Source organism: Magnolia sinica, chromosome 3 (assembly GCF_029962835.1).
Source record: "Magnolia sinica isolate HGM2019 chromosome 3, MsV1, whole genome shotgun sequence".
Taxonomy (NCBI): domain Eukaryota; kingdom Viridiplantae; phylum Streptophyta; class Magnoliopsida; order Magnoliales; family Magnoliaceae; genus Magnolia; species Magnolia sinica.
Window position 1 is genome coordinate 52,184,575 of NC_080575.1, and position 17,643 is coordinate 52,202,217.

General features: G+C 40.4%; 1 protein-coding gene across 2 annotated transcripts in view; it reads left to right on the top strand.

Moving 5' to 3' along the window:
• Positions 1–293: 293 nt before the first annotated feature.
• Positions 294–17,643, top strand: part of LOC131239915 (cystinosin homolog) — a 60,969-nt gene continuing 43,619 nt past the window's right edge. The window contains exons 1-2 of one of the 2 annotated variants that reach the window (XM_058237845.1): positions 294–600; positions 14,107–14,239. In XM_058237845.1, the coding sequence (XP_058093828.1) occupies positions 482–600; positions 14,107–14,239 (252 nt within the window). In that variant the 5' untranslated portion in view covers positions 294–481. The remainder of the gene's footprint in view (positions 601–14,106; positions 14,240–17,643) is intronic. The other variant, XM_058237844.1, reaches the window with a different exon arrangement.

The window sequence follows — 17,643 nt, forward strand, 5'->3', positions numbered from 1 at the left end:
TCAATGGCTGGACATTGTTTCAGATGACGTGATTCGCCTTAGTTGTATATTGAGCTGATTTTTGCTATTAGTGAACCTCCCTGAGGACCGAACCTATTGAAAGGGTTAGATTTCACATTCACTTGACAGATCGGAAGTTATCCGGTGGGTGGACCATACCTTGTAGTCCAACCAGTTGGACTTGAGACCTCTTTTTTCATTAGCCGTGGTTAATTCCAAGAGAATCTATTTACATTCTACGCCCACCGGATTGATTTTTCCAACCCCTATTTGTTATATGGGAATCAATATAACACAGACTAGTAGGAGGATTAATGAGAAGAGAAATAGGTGATTGCAAGCTAACCAGGGTGGGTTTACATATCAATTCCTGTAATCTGTAAAACGAAAGCTAACCACGGTCTGGTCTGGTCTGGTCTGGTCGTTGCCATTCGCGGTCTTTTTCAGCTTCCGCATCTTTCCGGAGAAAACGCCGGAGAGAATGGCGTCATGGCATTCTCTTCCCCTCGAAATCTCATACCAGGTTCTGGGTTGGATCGCCTTTTTCTCTTGGTCTTTAAGTTTCTACCCTCAAGTCATCCTCAATTACACGAGGAAAAGGTATTTCATTTCTATTCATCTTTCCTTCTGTCCCTTTTCTTGGATATCTATTTTCTGGGTTCTGTTTCTTGAACTGCCTTGGGTTTGATTTCAGCATCTTCTCTTCTTTTTCTTTTTCTTTTTTTCTTCTTCTTCTTTTATTATTATTATTATTATTATTATTGGGTTTTGGTTTTTGTAGCATACTTCCATTCATTTTCTGTAGCTTATATTCTTTTTCATTGATTTTAGTTTCTGTTTTATGTTTCTTTCTGTTGCATTGGGTTGATTCAGTATCTTCCCTTGTGGGGGGTTTTTTTTTGGAAGTGTTGTTGTATTGGATTTCGGCATCTTATCTTCAGTTCCATGGATTATAACTAGTGGGTTATTTTTTATTGAGTTGTTGTGGGATTTAATTCTTTATCTTCTGTTAGTCTTATTGATGCAATCACCCCGCATCCCACATGTGCAAACACCATATGTGTGCACAAGAAAAGACCCACTTTCCTTTTTTAGCTTGTTCTTAATTTCCTTTCTTTCATATTAGGAAATAAGTATTATTTTTTTTTTCTTGTTTAAGGGTTTTCTTATTTTAGAGATATCTAATTTCCTTTTTTTCATATTCCTAATTTCCTTTATTTCATATTTCTATGTTAGGAAATAAGCATTACTTTTTCTTGTTTAAGGGTTTTCTTATTTTAGACATTTTTATGTTAGTTAATAAGTGTTATTAGATTTTTCTTGTTTAAGGTTTTCCTTATTTTAGATATCTTGGCAAAGAATCCTAATTTTAGATTCTTTAAATTATGTTAGGGATGAGGAAACCCTGTAAACACATTATTTATAATACGTATGTCCTATGGAAAAAACACAATTGAATGATATTTTCTTTGAGCTAGTTCTCTTGTTTCTCGACGTAGTGTGTTGAGGGTCGGGGGGTTGGATGTAGTGATCTCTAGTAGAAGACTAGAGAACTGATTAGCTTGCTCACAGTCATTGCATCTTTCTCTTGTGTGATTTGAACTTTCAATATGGTACATTGAACTTCATTGCACTTAGTTTTTTTCTTGATTTGGCATCATAGCAAGTTTTGCTCTTGGGTGATTCTTTTCTTTCACTTTTCTCTTCTCTTACCCCATATATATATATATATATTTATATATCCACAAATTCTGTCCCAATTTTCATTCCAAACCTACTCTTAAATCAGTCCATCCATCATCGACACATTGATTCGACCGTTGGATTGCGATCGGGGACCATTATCACCATCGGATTGAGATTGCGACCACCTGTGGGGCCCAATGGATGACATATAGGGCATTTGATGATAAATTTTTTTTTTTAAAATTTTTTATTTGTTAGTTTATTTTACATTTTGGACCTTTTATGAGCTTTATCAAATTTTGGTAAAGGTATAACAAGTACCAACTCTAGGGGAGGTAAGGTGTTCCAAAATGGTAACGGTGGCTGTAACGGCCACCACCATTACTGTTATGATACGGGCCGTAACAGCCGTTACGGCCCCCATATCCACTGTTATGACCATTTTTTGTTTTTGAAAAAACTGTTACAGGACCGTTACGGGGCAGTTACGGTTCCATTACAGGCCGTTATGGCCGTTTCGACCCTGTAACGCGTAAGGATTATGACTATTTCTGTTACATAACAGCCGCTACGACCATTACGTAACCGATTTTGAATACCTTGAGGGGAGGTGAACAAGTGCAATGTTTTAATTGCCAAGGATTCAGTCATTTTGCGCATCAGTGTCCCTCGAAAGAGAGGAACAAGCCCCTCATGCTTGGCAAATGTGAAGAAGAGGTAAATGAGTAGGGCAATTAAGAAGAAGAAGTATATCAACCTGATGCGACTGGTGCTAGTGATGAAGATGCAGAGGAATATGAGAGAATGCCATTTGCAATAGTCAGATGTGCCATAACGTAGGCTAAGGAGAACAACGATTGACATAAAACAGCCATCTTCCATACTTATGTCAAGTGTGCAGACGAGTTGTAAAGTGATTATGGGTAGCGGTAGTTGCACCACTGTGGTCTCAGCGAGCACAGTGGCTTAGCTAAGTTTAAAGCCCATCTCTCATCCTTGACCATATCATGTTGCCTGGGCTTGACACATCCTCCATTCTAGTGTCCCAGCAGTGTCTTATCCGTGTCCAGTTTGGATCTTATAAAGATACGTTGCTTATGAATGTTGGCCACATCATCTTGGGTAGGCATTGGTTGTATGATAGAGACGCAACATAATTTGGTCGCTTGAATGTGTATTTATTTATGTATGAACGCAAGAGGATTATCTTGAACTCTCTCCCGCCCAAGAGCACCTCGGATAAGAAAGTAGATGTCAAGAGGGGTGATCAGAAGGATGTGAAGAAACCTCAGTCCAGGTCTTTGCATTTTATAAACACAAAAGAATTTAAGAAAGAGACTAAGGATGATTCCGAGGTGTATGCCTTGGTGGATGGAGAAGTTACACCCTAGGTTGATGTAGAGTTGCCACATGAAGTGATTTCGATGATAGAGGAGTTTAAGGATGTTTTTCCTAATGACCAACTGGATGAGCTACCACCTAATTGAGACATACAACATGCCGTTGATCTTGTCCCGGGGTCAACTCTCCCTAATCTCCTGCATTACCAAATGAATCCCACAAAGCACGTAGAGTTAAAGAAGCAATTTGATGACCTTTTGAGGAAATGATTCATTCAGGAAAGCATGAGCTTGTGTGTTGTGCTTGCCCTTCTCATTCCTAAGAAAGATGATACGTGGCGCATGTGTGTAGATAGTAGAGCCATCAATAAGATCACGGTCAAGTACCAGTTCTCATACTGCGTCTTGATGATATGCTAGACATGATGGCGGGTGCTACCATTTTTTCAAAGATTGATCTCAAAAGTGGGTATCACCGAATCCGTATACACCCTTTGGGTTGAACAATGCTCTAAGTACATTTATAAGGGTTATGACCCAAGTGTTGAGACCTTTCATAGGGAAGTTCCTAGTGGTATAACGATATCCTCATCTATAACACCACTAAGGAGCAGCATCTCAACCACTTGAGACAAGTTAACAGTGTACTTAGGACTGAAAAGTTATATGCCAACCGTAATAAATGTTCCTTCATGATAGATAGAGTTATTTTCTTAAAGTTCATTGTGTCATCCAAGGGAAAGTCAGTGGATCCAGAGAAAGTTAAACTCATTGTCAGTTGGCCTGAACCGCGGAATATCCATGATGTGTGCAACTTTCACGGCTTAACTACATTTTATAGGTGGTTCATTAGAGGGTTTAGTTTCATTGTGACTCCCATCACCGATTGTATTAGAAAAGGGGAGCTCTAATGAGTGAATGCAGCCTCTAAGGCTTTCAAGGAGATAAAAGTTAAGATGACAGATGCTCCTGTCATGTGTCTTCCTAACTTTCCAAAGTTTTTGAAGTTGCGTGTGATGCATTAGGTGTTGGTGTAGGTGAAGTACTAAGCCAAGAAGGACATCCAATTGCTTATTTTAACGAGAAACTAAATGAAGATAAACAACGGTATTTCACTTACGACAAAGATTTCTATGCAACTGTTCAATCATTGTGCCATTGGCGTCATTCTTTGTTAAGGCAAGAATTCGTCTTATTATCTGATCATGAGGCCTTGCATTACCTTAGTTCCCAGAAGAAACTAAACCCTAGGCATGCTAAAAGGGTTCAATTTCTTGAGGAATAAAATTTCGTTCTCAAATACAAGGCCAAGGTTGAGAATAAACTAGGTGATGCCCTTAGTCGTTGAGTGGGCTACTACAAAGCATGAGTGTAGAAGTGATTGGGTTTGAGCAACTAAAGGAAGAGTATCCTATGTGCCCAGATTTTAGAGAGTTATATGCATCATTGGGGGATTGCCAGTCGAGAAAAAATCGTGGTTTTATCATCATTGATGACTTCTTATTTAAAGGTGACAAACTCTTCATCCCCCGTACGTCCCTCCATGATTTTTTTAGTTTGGGAACCTCATACTAGAGGAGTAGTTGGTCATTTTGGGAGAGACAAGACCATTGCCTTTGTGGAAGATAGATTCTACTAGCCATGTCTTAAGCGAGATGTAGCTAAGATCATTGAGTAGTGTATGACTTGTCAACTAGCGAAGCAAAAGAAGCAAAATGCGGGATTGTATACGCCTTTGCCAATGCTCCGTGCTCCGTGGAAAGATATCAGTATTGATTTCGTGTTCGGCTTACTAAAGACTATCAAGAAATACAATTTCATCTTTGTTATTGTGGACCATTTTTCCAAGATGGCCCAATTCATTCCGTGCTCTAAAGCATTGGACGTCTCCAATATTGCAAAACTTTTTTTTTTTGGGAAGGTGGTACGCTTATATGGTCTACCTAAGACCATAGTGTCTGACTGTGATGTGCGCTTTATGAGCTATTTCTAGAATACACTATGGCACATGATGGGAATGAAACTTCAGTTCTCGTCAGCTTATCATCCCTAGATAGACGGACAGACTAAGATCGTTAATAGGAGTCTTGGAAACCAGCTTAGATGCCTTGTGGGAGATCATGTCAGGACTTGGGATACCGTTTTGCTTGTTATTGAGTTAACATATAATAGTTCCATCAATAGATCCATAAGCATGAGTCCATTTGAAGTTGTGCATGGATACAAACCTAGGAAGCCTATAGATCTCATACCCATGTCAGTGTCTCATAGGCAGAGTCTACACAAGCATTTGCACGCCACATTCATGACTTGTATAGTGAGATCAGGAAGTGAATAAATCTATGTAATGAAAAATACAAAATACTTGCTGATTCTTGTCTTAAATTTCAAGAATTTTTACTAGGAGACTGATGATTTGTATGATGCCTGAAAAGTTTGCACAGGGAGCCATTAAGAAATTACAAGCACATAGTGTAGGACCATACAAAATACTAAAGAAATTGGATCCTAATGTTTATATAGTAAACGTTGCACATACCATGGGAATTAGTGTTCACTCCCCAAGTGTAGGGTTGTGATGTAGTAATAAACTCGGTGAGACCGAGGTTGAATCCCAAGGGACTGGAACCTGCACATAATCTGAAACTAAATGGAACTAGAACTAGACTAAGATGTAATCTAAATCGAATGTAATTGAGGGAATAATGATGAAATATTTATCTAAAACTTAGAAAATTCAAAGGAAGGAAACTAGGGATTCAGAGGATCCACTTGTAGAGATCAAGGAGATCTTATGCCTGCTTCAAGAATTCAACTGGACTTAGAGTCCCATCTTCATCCAGTTGAAGGGTGTACCCATGAAAATCAAAACTGAACTTCCTTTGATCTAGTTTTCAAGAGATGAAAGGTATAAGAATTAAAATGGATTTCATCACCAAACCATGCCTAGGAGACAAAGTAAACAACAGAATTAAACTAATTAACAACCAATCAGAGGATATATGAAGGTTAGGAAGGGTTCCGTCATCCAACCATGCTCAGGAGACGATGGTGAACAACAGGGCTTCCTGACGTCATTATCATAAAAAGGAAAGGAACATGCTCAAAGCTATGCAGACCCATTATAATTTTAGTCATAACAGACCATTAAAAACTACAAACATTCCCTTAATTAAACCAAAATCAACATCAGTTCAGTCTAAACAAAGGGCACAAGCAAAAAGTCTCCCATTGCGCTACAAGCTTCACCTCTTAGCCCTAGCTAAGAGGTTTAGCCCGACATGAATGGGCTAGATCTTTCAAAAAGCATAAGAAAACTAACAAACCAGAGAAAAAATATAAAATTCTCTCCCTCTTCCTCTCTTCCAGACTGACGTCTCAAAACTTGGATGCCTCCACGGCTGCTCTCTCCCAGCCCCTTTTCTCTCTCACGTCTTCTTACTTTTATAGATGATGCAGTTGGCTACATGCATAGTCGGTGGAGTGGTCGGCTGCGTAGCCCTTCGCAGCAACAAAATCGGAAACATCTTGTGTAGCTAAGAACTCCCCTGCGTAAGCTCTGTTACGCAGTCAAGAAGACAGTCCAAGAAAACGCCATTTTTCCTTGCTTCTGTCCAAAAGAACACTGTCCCTTGGGGCGTTTTGGACAGGCCTACACGATGGACGGTCCAGATCGGCTGTCCGATCATGGCCATGATCGTGCAATGGCCAAAAAAGTCATCCAGCGTTCGTGCAAAAACAGGGCCTGCAAAAGGCACTTGCGCTGATGCTTGGTGGGTCCCACTGCGTCTGTCATTTGAGAAATCCACACCGTCCATCAACTTCGTGACGAAATTTCAGCTGGAGGGTTGGTTTTGGATTGCTGCTGACACAACCCGCTTGATTTTCCATTTTGCTGTCCATCCTACGTTTTGACGGTTGAAATCTAATACATGCTACTTCTTGGAAAATTTCCACCTAGGTCTTAATTGTTGGCTCGTTACACTTCGAATGGACGGTCTAGATCATCCATGTGGACCCCGATGTTGGGCCACAGCGAATCCCAACTGTCGTCCGTGCTGACGCTGTTGAGAGGAAAACATAACTCCCGTTTTTGTGAAGAAGACTCGGTCAAATCGAGTTTGACTGGCTTAAGCGGTCCGGTGCACATCCGGTATACATGTGCTGGTGTACACACTACTCGAGGTGGGGTCCACAGTGATGTAGTGTGAGATATCTGCACCATCCATATCCTTCCTCATCTTATTTAAGGGGTTGGAACCAAAATCAAGGCATATCCAGATATCAGGTGGGCCCCATGTCATGTTTTAAAGGGCTAATCCATCCGTTGAGCCACTTTCAGAGGGATCCAATGGCTCAAATTTGATGTGTATGGTTAATTTATGGTTCTCAGGCCATATATGAAGTTTCGAGCCGAACGGATGGTTGGAACCCTGTGATCTTGCATTCTGGACCAATTTTGGGCCACTTGAACTTCAGTTTCTCGATTTTCTCGGATCTCTGGCGTGTAAATCCGTCGATCTTGGTCCCCTGAGGTCCGTCCCTTGCCTTGGTGAATTCTGAGCGTTAAATCCGTGCTTTAAGCATCCTGTTTCAGTCCAAGCTCGTAAGTACACCTTGTATCACGAACACGATTAAATGGGGCCGTTAAATAGTACCATGTTCGTAAATCCAGACGATAACTGGGGTCTGGTATGACTATTTGACCCTCAACAATTAGCTCTACTTTCAATGTGGAAGATCTAGTACAGTATAAGGGTTCTGTTACTTCACCTTTTGGCCCGTATTTAGATCTTCACATAGACCCTGACAATAGTGATCCTGACCTATCCCCTGATTCATGGCCTTTACCTGATCCATCATCCTAGCCCTTGCCACCCTTACCTTCCTTACCTGCTAGAAGCATGATGTGTCGTAAAGGCCGTTACGTAAAGGTAATGGTGGCAACCGTCACACATTACGGGGTCGTAACAGTCGTTATGGAAAAAAATGACCTATAATTGCCGTTAACAGCACGTTAAATTCCCTATAAAGGCCATAATAGCCCCATAATGATCTATTATGGGACATACATGTTTTTCGTACTTTTTAATCAACATTACGGGGCAGATATAGGTTTTTTTTGGGTTTTTTTAAATTAAAAAAAAATAGAGACCGTAATGACTGTTATGGGGCCGTAACAGTCGTTATACCCCATATCGTAAAGGTAATGGCGGTGGCCGTTATGACCACCGTTACCATTACGGAACGCCTTGGCTAGAAGTGAACAAATTGAAGACATATTGGATGAGCAAGTGGTCTCCACCTGTTATGGGGAATTTTGAAAATTCCTCGTCAAGTGGAAGAATAGGTCGATTTCCGATAACATGTGGATCATTGAGACAGAGCTACAACGTTTAGACCCGAATATCCTCTAGCGATACAGGAGCTTTAGTTTGCCAGAGGCGAACTCTTTTCAGCCGAGGAGAGTTGATGAGGACATTTGCACATCATCTGTCCGAGTGTATGCGAGGAGAAGGGCATCGATATCTCTTTGACTAGACGACCCGTACATGGGGCCCACTGGGCCCGAATAATCATGAGCTACATTCCAAGGAGTATTGGGCCATTGATCTTCATTGACACATTGATTCGACCGTTGGATCGCGATCGGGGACAATTATCACTGTCGGATTGAGATCGCGACCACCTGTGGGGCCCGATGGATGACATATAGACCATTTGATGGCATAGATTTGTTTTAGGGTTTATTTGTTAGTTTATTTTACATTTTGGACCTTTTATGAGCTTTATGTCATGTTTCTTTTTAAAAAAAATAAATTTAGGGGTGATTTGGTAAAATGACAATAAGGGCATAATTGTAATTTTCTCCCAGGTTCTCTCTTTCTTCATGCGACTTGAAGATTGCTTCCAAGTGATTTGGATAGTAGGTTTGGTGTGAAACCATTCCTCTTCGAGGTAGGTGCGAGGCTTCATTTTATTTTTCATCTTCTCTCTCTTTGTCGAAAGGTATTCTTCTCAAACTTTCACCATTTTACTCTTCCCTTTTGATCTATACCCATCCGAATCCCTTCCTTCTTCCTTTCATCGTCCTAATTAATCCCAACCAAACACAAACCTTGAAACCATCAAACCCTATCCAAAATAGTCCACACGTGTGACCGTATGGCCACACGTGTAAGCCATCATAGCTGGTTGTACGGTCAAAAATACACCTCCCTTACTCCCTTACTTGTTTCCCCATAAAAACACATTGTATCCCTAACCCTAACCCTAATTAAACCCTAGATCCCCAAATTTCCCAATTTCTCAAATCGTCTAAACCCTAGGTTCCTAATTACCCTAATTGGCCTAAAATCCCAAACACCCAACCCTCCAATTCTTCAATTCCTAACAATTAAGACTTAAAACCCCAAATCCTTCAGCCAACCAAACAACCTAAACCCTAACTGATGCAGGACATGAAAATTAAATATGATATGCGAGATTTCAGGCTTAAGATCACGTTAGTTTATAAATAATTACACAAATTCCATATCCCACACGAAAGTTCAAACATTCAATTAAGGGGAATCTATGCGGGTCCAGGCCTACACATGATAGGTTTGGATCAATAAAAATTATGAACCAAACGATACTCAAAGAGAAGAAATAATCATCCACACATGCATAATAATCAGTCCCTAATCCAAGGGATTCACCAATTTCAAATCAAGGAACCCTAGGGTAAGAAAAGGAGCATAAAATTGGAGATTTGAGTAATTTAGGGTTAGGTTTAGGGATTTTGGGTGAAAGCGGAGTGAAAGAGAGGAGAGACGAACCAGAGAAATACCGCACGAGTGGACAACAACAATGACCCAAACGCAAGTGTATGATCCCGGCCGCACGTGTGTGAGGCCCACTATTCAGAAAAAGGCCACCTTGGCCCTGGTCGGCCAGGGATGGACTCCAAAACCCCCATATCTCAGCTCGATCTGATGTACGGTTTGTGCGTAGTGCTCCGTTGAAGTTTCAACCCTCTTGTAGGGTCAGATTTTGAAATTCTAATGTGAGGAGGAGAATTATTGCAATAGATGATTGATTCAAAGTGTAGATGATGGGGTGAGATGAGAAGTAGGGATGATAGAAGATGGGTAGTAGAGATGACGATAGTTGGGGGCGAATCGGGATAGATGTGGCTTCGCACCACGGTAGTTAACCCTTCAATGAAGGGAGGGCTTCACACCCAATTAGGCTTCACAACTCAGAGAGTAGGAAAACGCAGATTTTTTTATTAATCTTCAATAAATGAAAAGAACTACAAGGGGTGTCTATTTATAGGGAAAACCCTATACCCCAAAAACTCGCACCATGTGCGCAACCTATTACTTGGCGATGAAGTAAACTAAAATAAAAACCAAACAAAGAAATCTAAAGCATTCACGATGTTCTAAATAATAACAATAAGCAAAACCTAAAATATGAAATCAATTCGACGAGTGGGTCATGATCATGAGATCCCATGATGGACTTTTCTTGACTATCGGGCCCATCCTTTTGAACCAAAACTTTGTCTTCTAGCTAGGAGACCCTTCCTAGACGTCGTCATAGAGCCAGATCGATGGTGGGGCCCTCCTGCGTACATACGTGCGTAGGGGGGTAGTGTGCGTGCACGTGCGCGCATGATGTCCCCATCACTAACTTCAGTTTTCCTCTAAATCCCATGAATCCTAGGTTAACCTAAACCCTAATTGAGAAAACCCTAACTAGTATTAACTTCCCCTTGAAGGTAAATTAATTCCTATGCTAATTGGATGTTTCTACATCCATAAGATCCTATCAATTAGTGTTTTAATGGTCATGCAATGCATAATTATTACATGTGGACTGAATTTCTCATAATCAAATGCTCAATTCTTGATGTGTGATGATTTAGCGTGGTTTGTGAAATTTAATTATTTAGATTAAATTGCTGATTGATCTCAATTGATTATTTAACCACATGCATGCCTTCTGCATCAGTAGGCCATTGATTAAGAGTGTTTGTGGCTCAGACTCTATAATCCTGGTCTTGAGATTCAATTGTGTGAAAAAAAAAAAATCCAACTGCATGATTACTCTGCACACTTCAGAAGCAAATACTCTGATGAGAGTTACTCTTCTTCTAGACTACCAACCTCATTTCCCAATGTTTGTAGTTTGTCTGTGCACGCTCATCGAGACCTACTTAGCAAAACTATTTGATGCTTACTTTGGTATTTCGACATTTGTGAACAAGAATATCATCGCCAATAGATTGCTTGAATGCAAACAACATTCCTTCCGACTCCAGACGCCACTTCTCCGTCTAAGCATGATTTGACAATAATCTATGCTAGATATACACATTGTTGATGCAGAAATCTGGTTAGCCCCTTCCTGGACCTGTTCACCTGCACAAGGAATGGACAAGGAAGACCCTAGCTAAAGCAGGGGACTCTCCGATGCCTAAGTTAGGGACAGGATCTATGTCGAGTTGAATATCGAGGGTTTAGGGCTAAAGATAGTGCATACCTTTCACCATTAGAGGCCTCCCTATTTAAAGTTGAGGAGAGGTGGTAGCATGGAACAGATTTTCCTGTTAAGTAGGAGGATCCCCTGAGATCCTCGGAGAGGATCTTGGGTTCATGATTGTGTCACGGATGAATCCCATGATCTCTGGAGAAGATTTCGGGTCTATCTTCCTTAGATAAGGTCGGACCATCTGGAATTGACATAGAGATGTTAGTTGGAGACGGAGCTTAATTGGACTGACCTCCCCTTGAGGTCGGACCAAGGAAATGGCCGCGCACTAGAGACATGTTGAGTATTGTCTGAGGACATGAGGGAGCTCGTCCACGTATGTCGAAAAAGTGATGGCCTTCCATTTATAAAGAAGGTCCTTCTGATGTCCAATTTTTATAGCCTTTAACTTCTTCATGAGTCCTGATAGCCTCTTCCCATTGCTTTTACACGGGTTTGCTCCGATCTTCCAATCCAGAGAGAAGTAGGGGATCTGGGATGTGTCGACCTAGGTCGTGTCGACCTTAAGGTGCTGACCTTGAATGCCGACCTTGAGTGCCAACCTAGGTCGTACCGACCTACTTGCTTAGTCGGGCGGCTAGGCTTCCTCGGGGTTTGTAGTACTTCCTCCATCGAACTCGATCTCATCCCTTGGGCTTTGGAACTGTTTGTTGAGTTGGATACGTGGGTTCCTGACCACGGGATTCATTTGTGACACAATCGTGAGCTCGAGATCCTCCTACTTAACAAGGAAATCCGTTCCATGCTACTTCCTCTCCTCAACTATAAATAGGGAGGCCTCTAATGGTCAAAGGTACACGCTATTTTTAGCCCTAAACACTCGATATTCAATTAGACCCAGATCCTGTCCCTGACTTAGGCATCAAAGGTTCCCCTGCTCTAGCCAGGGTCTTCCTTGTCCGTTCCTTGTGCAGGTGAACAGGTCCAGGAAGGGGCTAACCAGATTTCTGCATCAACACACCTCACCTTCATAAGATCAAGTATATTTACAAGCAGTTCAATCTAAAACCAGATCATCAATGTGATTTAACTTTAATGGTCAGATCCATACATAAGAGTTGTTCAATTTGAAGTAGACCTCAAATCTAATCCTGTCCAAGCAAATGCCTACAAGCTCCATTCCTACAATTAGAACTAATGTTCTGATACCACTTGCTCAATCTCACAGAATGGAAAACTTACTTTTCTTGGGCACACTCATTACATTGAAGCCAAAATCACACGATCTTGCCATATTGAGACAACGAGTGTAGGAAGATTGCGAATAAATCATGTTTTTTCTTGAAGGAAAATAATGAAGGGGAACCCTCTTGTCCCTACCACTGTTTGCATGTAAATAACATATTTCTCAAGGCAAGAACGGGAAAGCTTTTGTGGAGAATGCAATGCTGGTTGCTTTGACAATGCCCACAAAGTGTGGGAGGAGAGATGTATTTGAATGGGCCGTGGTTCTTATACATATTGACTTGTCTATAGCTCAGTCTATTTTGTTTCCCTAATCTTCTGTTCTTGTTTTTTCTGCTGGCTTTTGCTGGTTTGCTTTCTAATAAAATTCCATTCATAGCTCTTCAAAAAAAGAACGGGAAAGCTTTCAAGACCACTAGAAAGGGTTTTCTCTTTTATGAAGAGAACAACTTTATTTTTTAAAATATTTATTAAGTATAAAATGCAATGGGGAGGACTCCTTTATATAGAGGAGAACCAAGCATACCTTCCCTCTATGAAGTGTGAGACTAAAAAATTATTGTCGTCATCATCATCATCATTGAAGCCTTATCTGTGAATTGGGGTTGGCTCACTACCTCTGTCATCATTGAAGTATGCCTTCAATTAATTGGGGTTGGCTCCATGAATCTTGTTCTGCCGTTCCACTCACTACCCCCATCTATGTCCTTTTGAGCCTTCCCCTTGTCCTTTTAGAGCCTTCAACTTGTACAAGCTACTCCTAACCAGCATGTTTCTTGGTCTTTGTTGCACATGACCAAACCATCTAAGTCTACTTTCCCTCATCTTATTACCTATTGGTGCTACTCCTAAGGTCCCTTGAATGCATTCATTTCTAATTCTATCTTTCCTCGTCTTGCCACTCATCCATCTCAATTTCCTGATTTTAGCTACACATCCTATGAACATGTTGTTCCTTAACTGCCCAACATTCCCTCCCATAAAGCATGGCTGTTCTTATAGATATCCTATAAAAATTCCCTTTTCAGCTTGAGTGGCACACGGTGTACATAAAACTCTAGAGGTGCATCTCCATTTCTTCCACCCAGTTTGAATTCTATGGGAAAAGACTAATAAATAAATAAACGAGTGAACATAACCCAGGCACAAGCTAAAATATCCCAGGACCTGCATGTGATACTCTTTAGCAATAAACTGAGCTCTAACGTTTTCTTGTTTTTATTTTTTATTTTTTTATTTTTTTCATGTGTTTTAATTTCTGGGTTTTGTTCTCTGAAATATTGTTGGATTGAATTTTGGAGTTTCTCTTATTTTTCAAGGATTTTTATTTCTGGCTTTTATTTGTGTTCTGAAGTGTGGTGGGGTTGAATTTCGATTTCCTGGTGCTGAATATGACGAAGCACTCTTCGTATCTCATCTACAACGTGGCACTCTTCTTCAGCCCCGTTATTCAAAGGCAATATCGTGAGAAGTATGGTTATGATGAGGTTTGTGTTTTGCAGTTCTCTATTTTTATTTTATTTTATTTTATTTTTTATATTGTTTACTGGTTTGTTAAGTCCATGAATTTCTTGTGATGATGATGTTGATGAAGTTGAGAAGCAACCTACACGAGTTGTTCTTCTGATTATTATTATTATTATTATTAGTAGTAGTAGTACTACCACTACCGCTACCACCACATGTACTACTGCTGCTACTATAATTATAATTGAAATTGAGATGGTGAATTTGATCATTGGACTGACATTAATTCACTACCAATGCTGCTTCTTCTGTGGGCCTAAAAATTACTATAATTGAGAAGAAATTTGGAGAGTTCCATCTAGCTTCACACTCAATTAAGCTTACTAGACACTATGTGCATTGGAAGGTTGACTATAAAAAGGAATTATGATAACCTTTAGATGGAAGTTCAGTCCTTGTTTGGACGAATGCACAGCCAGTGAATTTTCTAGTTCACTGGCTGCCCGATGTATGGATATGATGATATTGGGTCCAAGAAAATCATCTCATTTGAGATCTTGGCTAGAAATCCAAATGACACAACCACTAGATCTATGAGTTTGTGGTTGGTTAAACACTCCCACTACCAAAATTTGTAAAGGAGACAATGTCCCAGTTTGCCAGTTATCAGACATCCAAACAGGCCCAGGTCAACATATTTGCAATTTTATACCTGATATGAGATGTCATTGCTGCTTTTCAAACCAAAGCTTCATCAATTTTAATATGCTTAGTGTAGGCATAGATTAGTGGATATTGTTGTTTCTGATTATCATTGTAGATTTGTATAGAGATTGAAAAAGAAGAAAGGAAGAGAAGAAGAGAGAGAGAGAGAGGGGGGGGGGGGGGGGGGAATGATAGAAGAAAATAGAGGATTAGGGTTTGCATGTCCCCACTCCTCTTTGCTTAAGTGATAAAAAGAAAAATGGCAAAACTACCCTTAATACAAATATCTGTCTTATATATATACCAAGACCAACCATATGGCCATAACCATATCCAAGTGGGCCATAGGCCCATACCATAACCGGCAACACTCTCCCTCAAGCTGGAGCATAGATGTCTTGCATGTCCAGCTTGGAAACAAGTTTGTCGAACTGAGACTTTCCAAGAGCCTTAATGAAGAAATCTGCGATTTGATCATGAGATGAAATATAAGGGGTGTAGCATCTTAACATCAAATTCTAAAGGAAATAAGCTCGGCAAGGGAGCTTCCACAAATGTAGTTTTGACAGTACACTCATTTTTAACGTAGAATGGTAACATTTTCAAAGATGGTGACGTCAACAATCACAAATTGATTCTTAAGAGTGGGGGAATAGCACCGATAAACCTTTTGAGTATGAGAATATCCCAAAAAGATACACTTAGCTGAACAAGGCAAAAGTTTATCTCGACCTAACCCAAATATATGAGCAAAGCAAGTACAACCAAATACTTTTGGAGTAGGAAAAATTGGTTGATTAGGAAACAATAGAGAGAATGGTGTTTTACCATCTAAAACTGATGAAGGCATCCCTATTGATTAAATGGCACGCAGTAAGTACTGGGTCACCCCAAAAGATCTGTGGAACATTCATTTCTTACAACAAGGCTCGAGTAACTTCCACCAGATGCCTTGCACTCAACCACCAACAAGGCTCGCATGCTTTACACTCCAACTTTAATACTTTGGGAAGTGATGGGATGAAAGTCTATAGATTCTAGAGAGACGGATGTCCCAAACAGCGATGCTATTGAATTGTTGAATCCGTAGGAAGCACTACCACACCTACTGGTTCTCTGTCCAAGTAGTATAAACCATTCCTCTCACGGCCTCCACTATTCATCCTACCTATCTTGAGGTCCTAAAACACAATAAGAATGAAAGAAGGGCGTAGAATAATTCAAAATTGTAGTTATAGATAAAAGGCTAAATGTAAACTTGGGTGCATGTGGAACCAACAACATGGAGATAGATGCATTAGGTTGAGTGGTACCAGCTTCAATGACATTAGATGATGTACCGTCAACTAAAGTAACCAACATATTTGATGAAACATAATTAAAGGAAGAAAAAGATTGTGGTTACCAAAGATATAGTCGGATGCCCTAGAGTCGATGATTTAAGAGGAAGCAGAAGATGACAAGAGACAAGATCTTTACCTGATTGAGCCAAAGTGGCTATAGAGGTGGAGGGAACATTGTTGGATGTAGAGCCACTACAAGATAAAAACGTGCATATTCATCCCATGATAGTGAAACATTAATCTGATCACCATTAGTATTAGATGAAGTGAGAGTGGCGGGTCCGCCATCGAAAGAAGCATCCTCCACCATAAGGGATTGATTAGTCTTTGGGGTTTCCCTGATGATCCCAACAAAAGTATACAATATGAGTTGTCGAGCCACAATGAGTATGACATACGATCTCCTCAACCACCACGACCACATCTACCTCTCCATGGGTATCTACCGCCTTTATCACAACAGAGAGCACCATGCCCAACACGTCCACCATGGCCTCCACATAGACTAGAATAACTGGACGAAGAAGCCAATGCAATTTTATCAGATGCATTAACATGAATATTGTCAAATTCATTTACCAAAAGGACTCTTTGAAGCCTTGCATAAACCTCCTCCATTGAAGGAATGGAAGCTCCTCTTAAAAATTGATCTTTTGCCGATTGATACTCTTTCAACAATCCAAATAGAAGTTTCACTACTTTCATATCTTCCCACTGCTTCTTCATGAGGGTGTCATCTGAGGTAATTGCATGATATATGGAAAGCTCTTCCCACATTCTACTCAATTTTGTGAAGTACTCACCAAGGGGCTTATCCCCCTTTTGAAATGAGAAGATCTCCTTGTATAATTGATACACCTGAGCAATATTTTGTTTTGAGGAGTACATCTTCCTCACAGTATCCCGGATGTCTATTCCTGTGTTTAAGAATGTCAATTAGAACCCACCTCAGACTCCATGCTATTCCACAACCAAGTTCAAATTTGGGCATCCTCACGCATCTACTGTCTATATCTAGAATTAGATTCCTCTGGTTTAGGATCCATGAGGTACTAATCTTTTTCGCGGGCTGAGAGGAATACCTCAACAGACTTGACCCATAAAAGATAATTCTTCCCATTCAACTTTACAGAAGTTATTGATGCATGGAAGGGGGGTCCTTGCATTTTCCCAGGAGATGAGGAACCAACGACTACACTTTTGGATTCCATAGCCATTCCATGATCAATTTACTTAAACACCAATGAAAACGCTAATCTTAGAAGGAGATACAGACACAACTACATGTCGAAATTAACATAGCATAGAGATTTTTTGTATGTTATTACCCTAAACCATGTCAATACCATTCCCACATCGCACACAACTTTACTGGT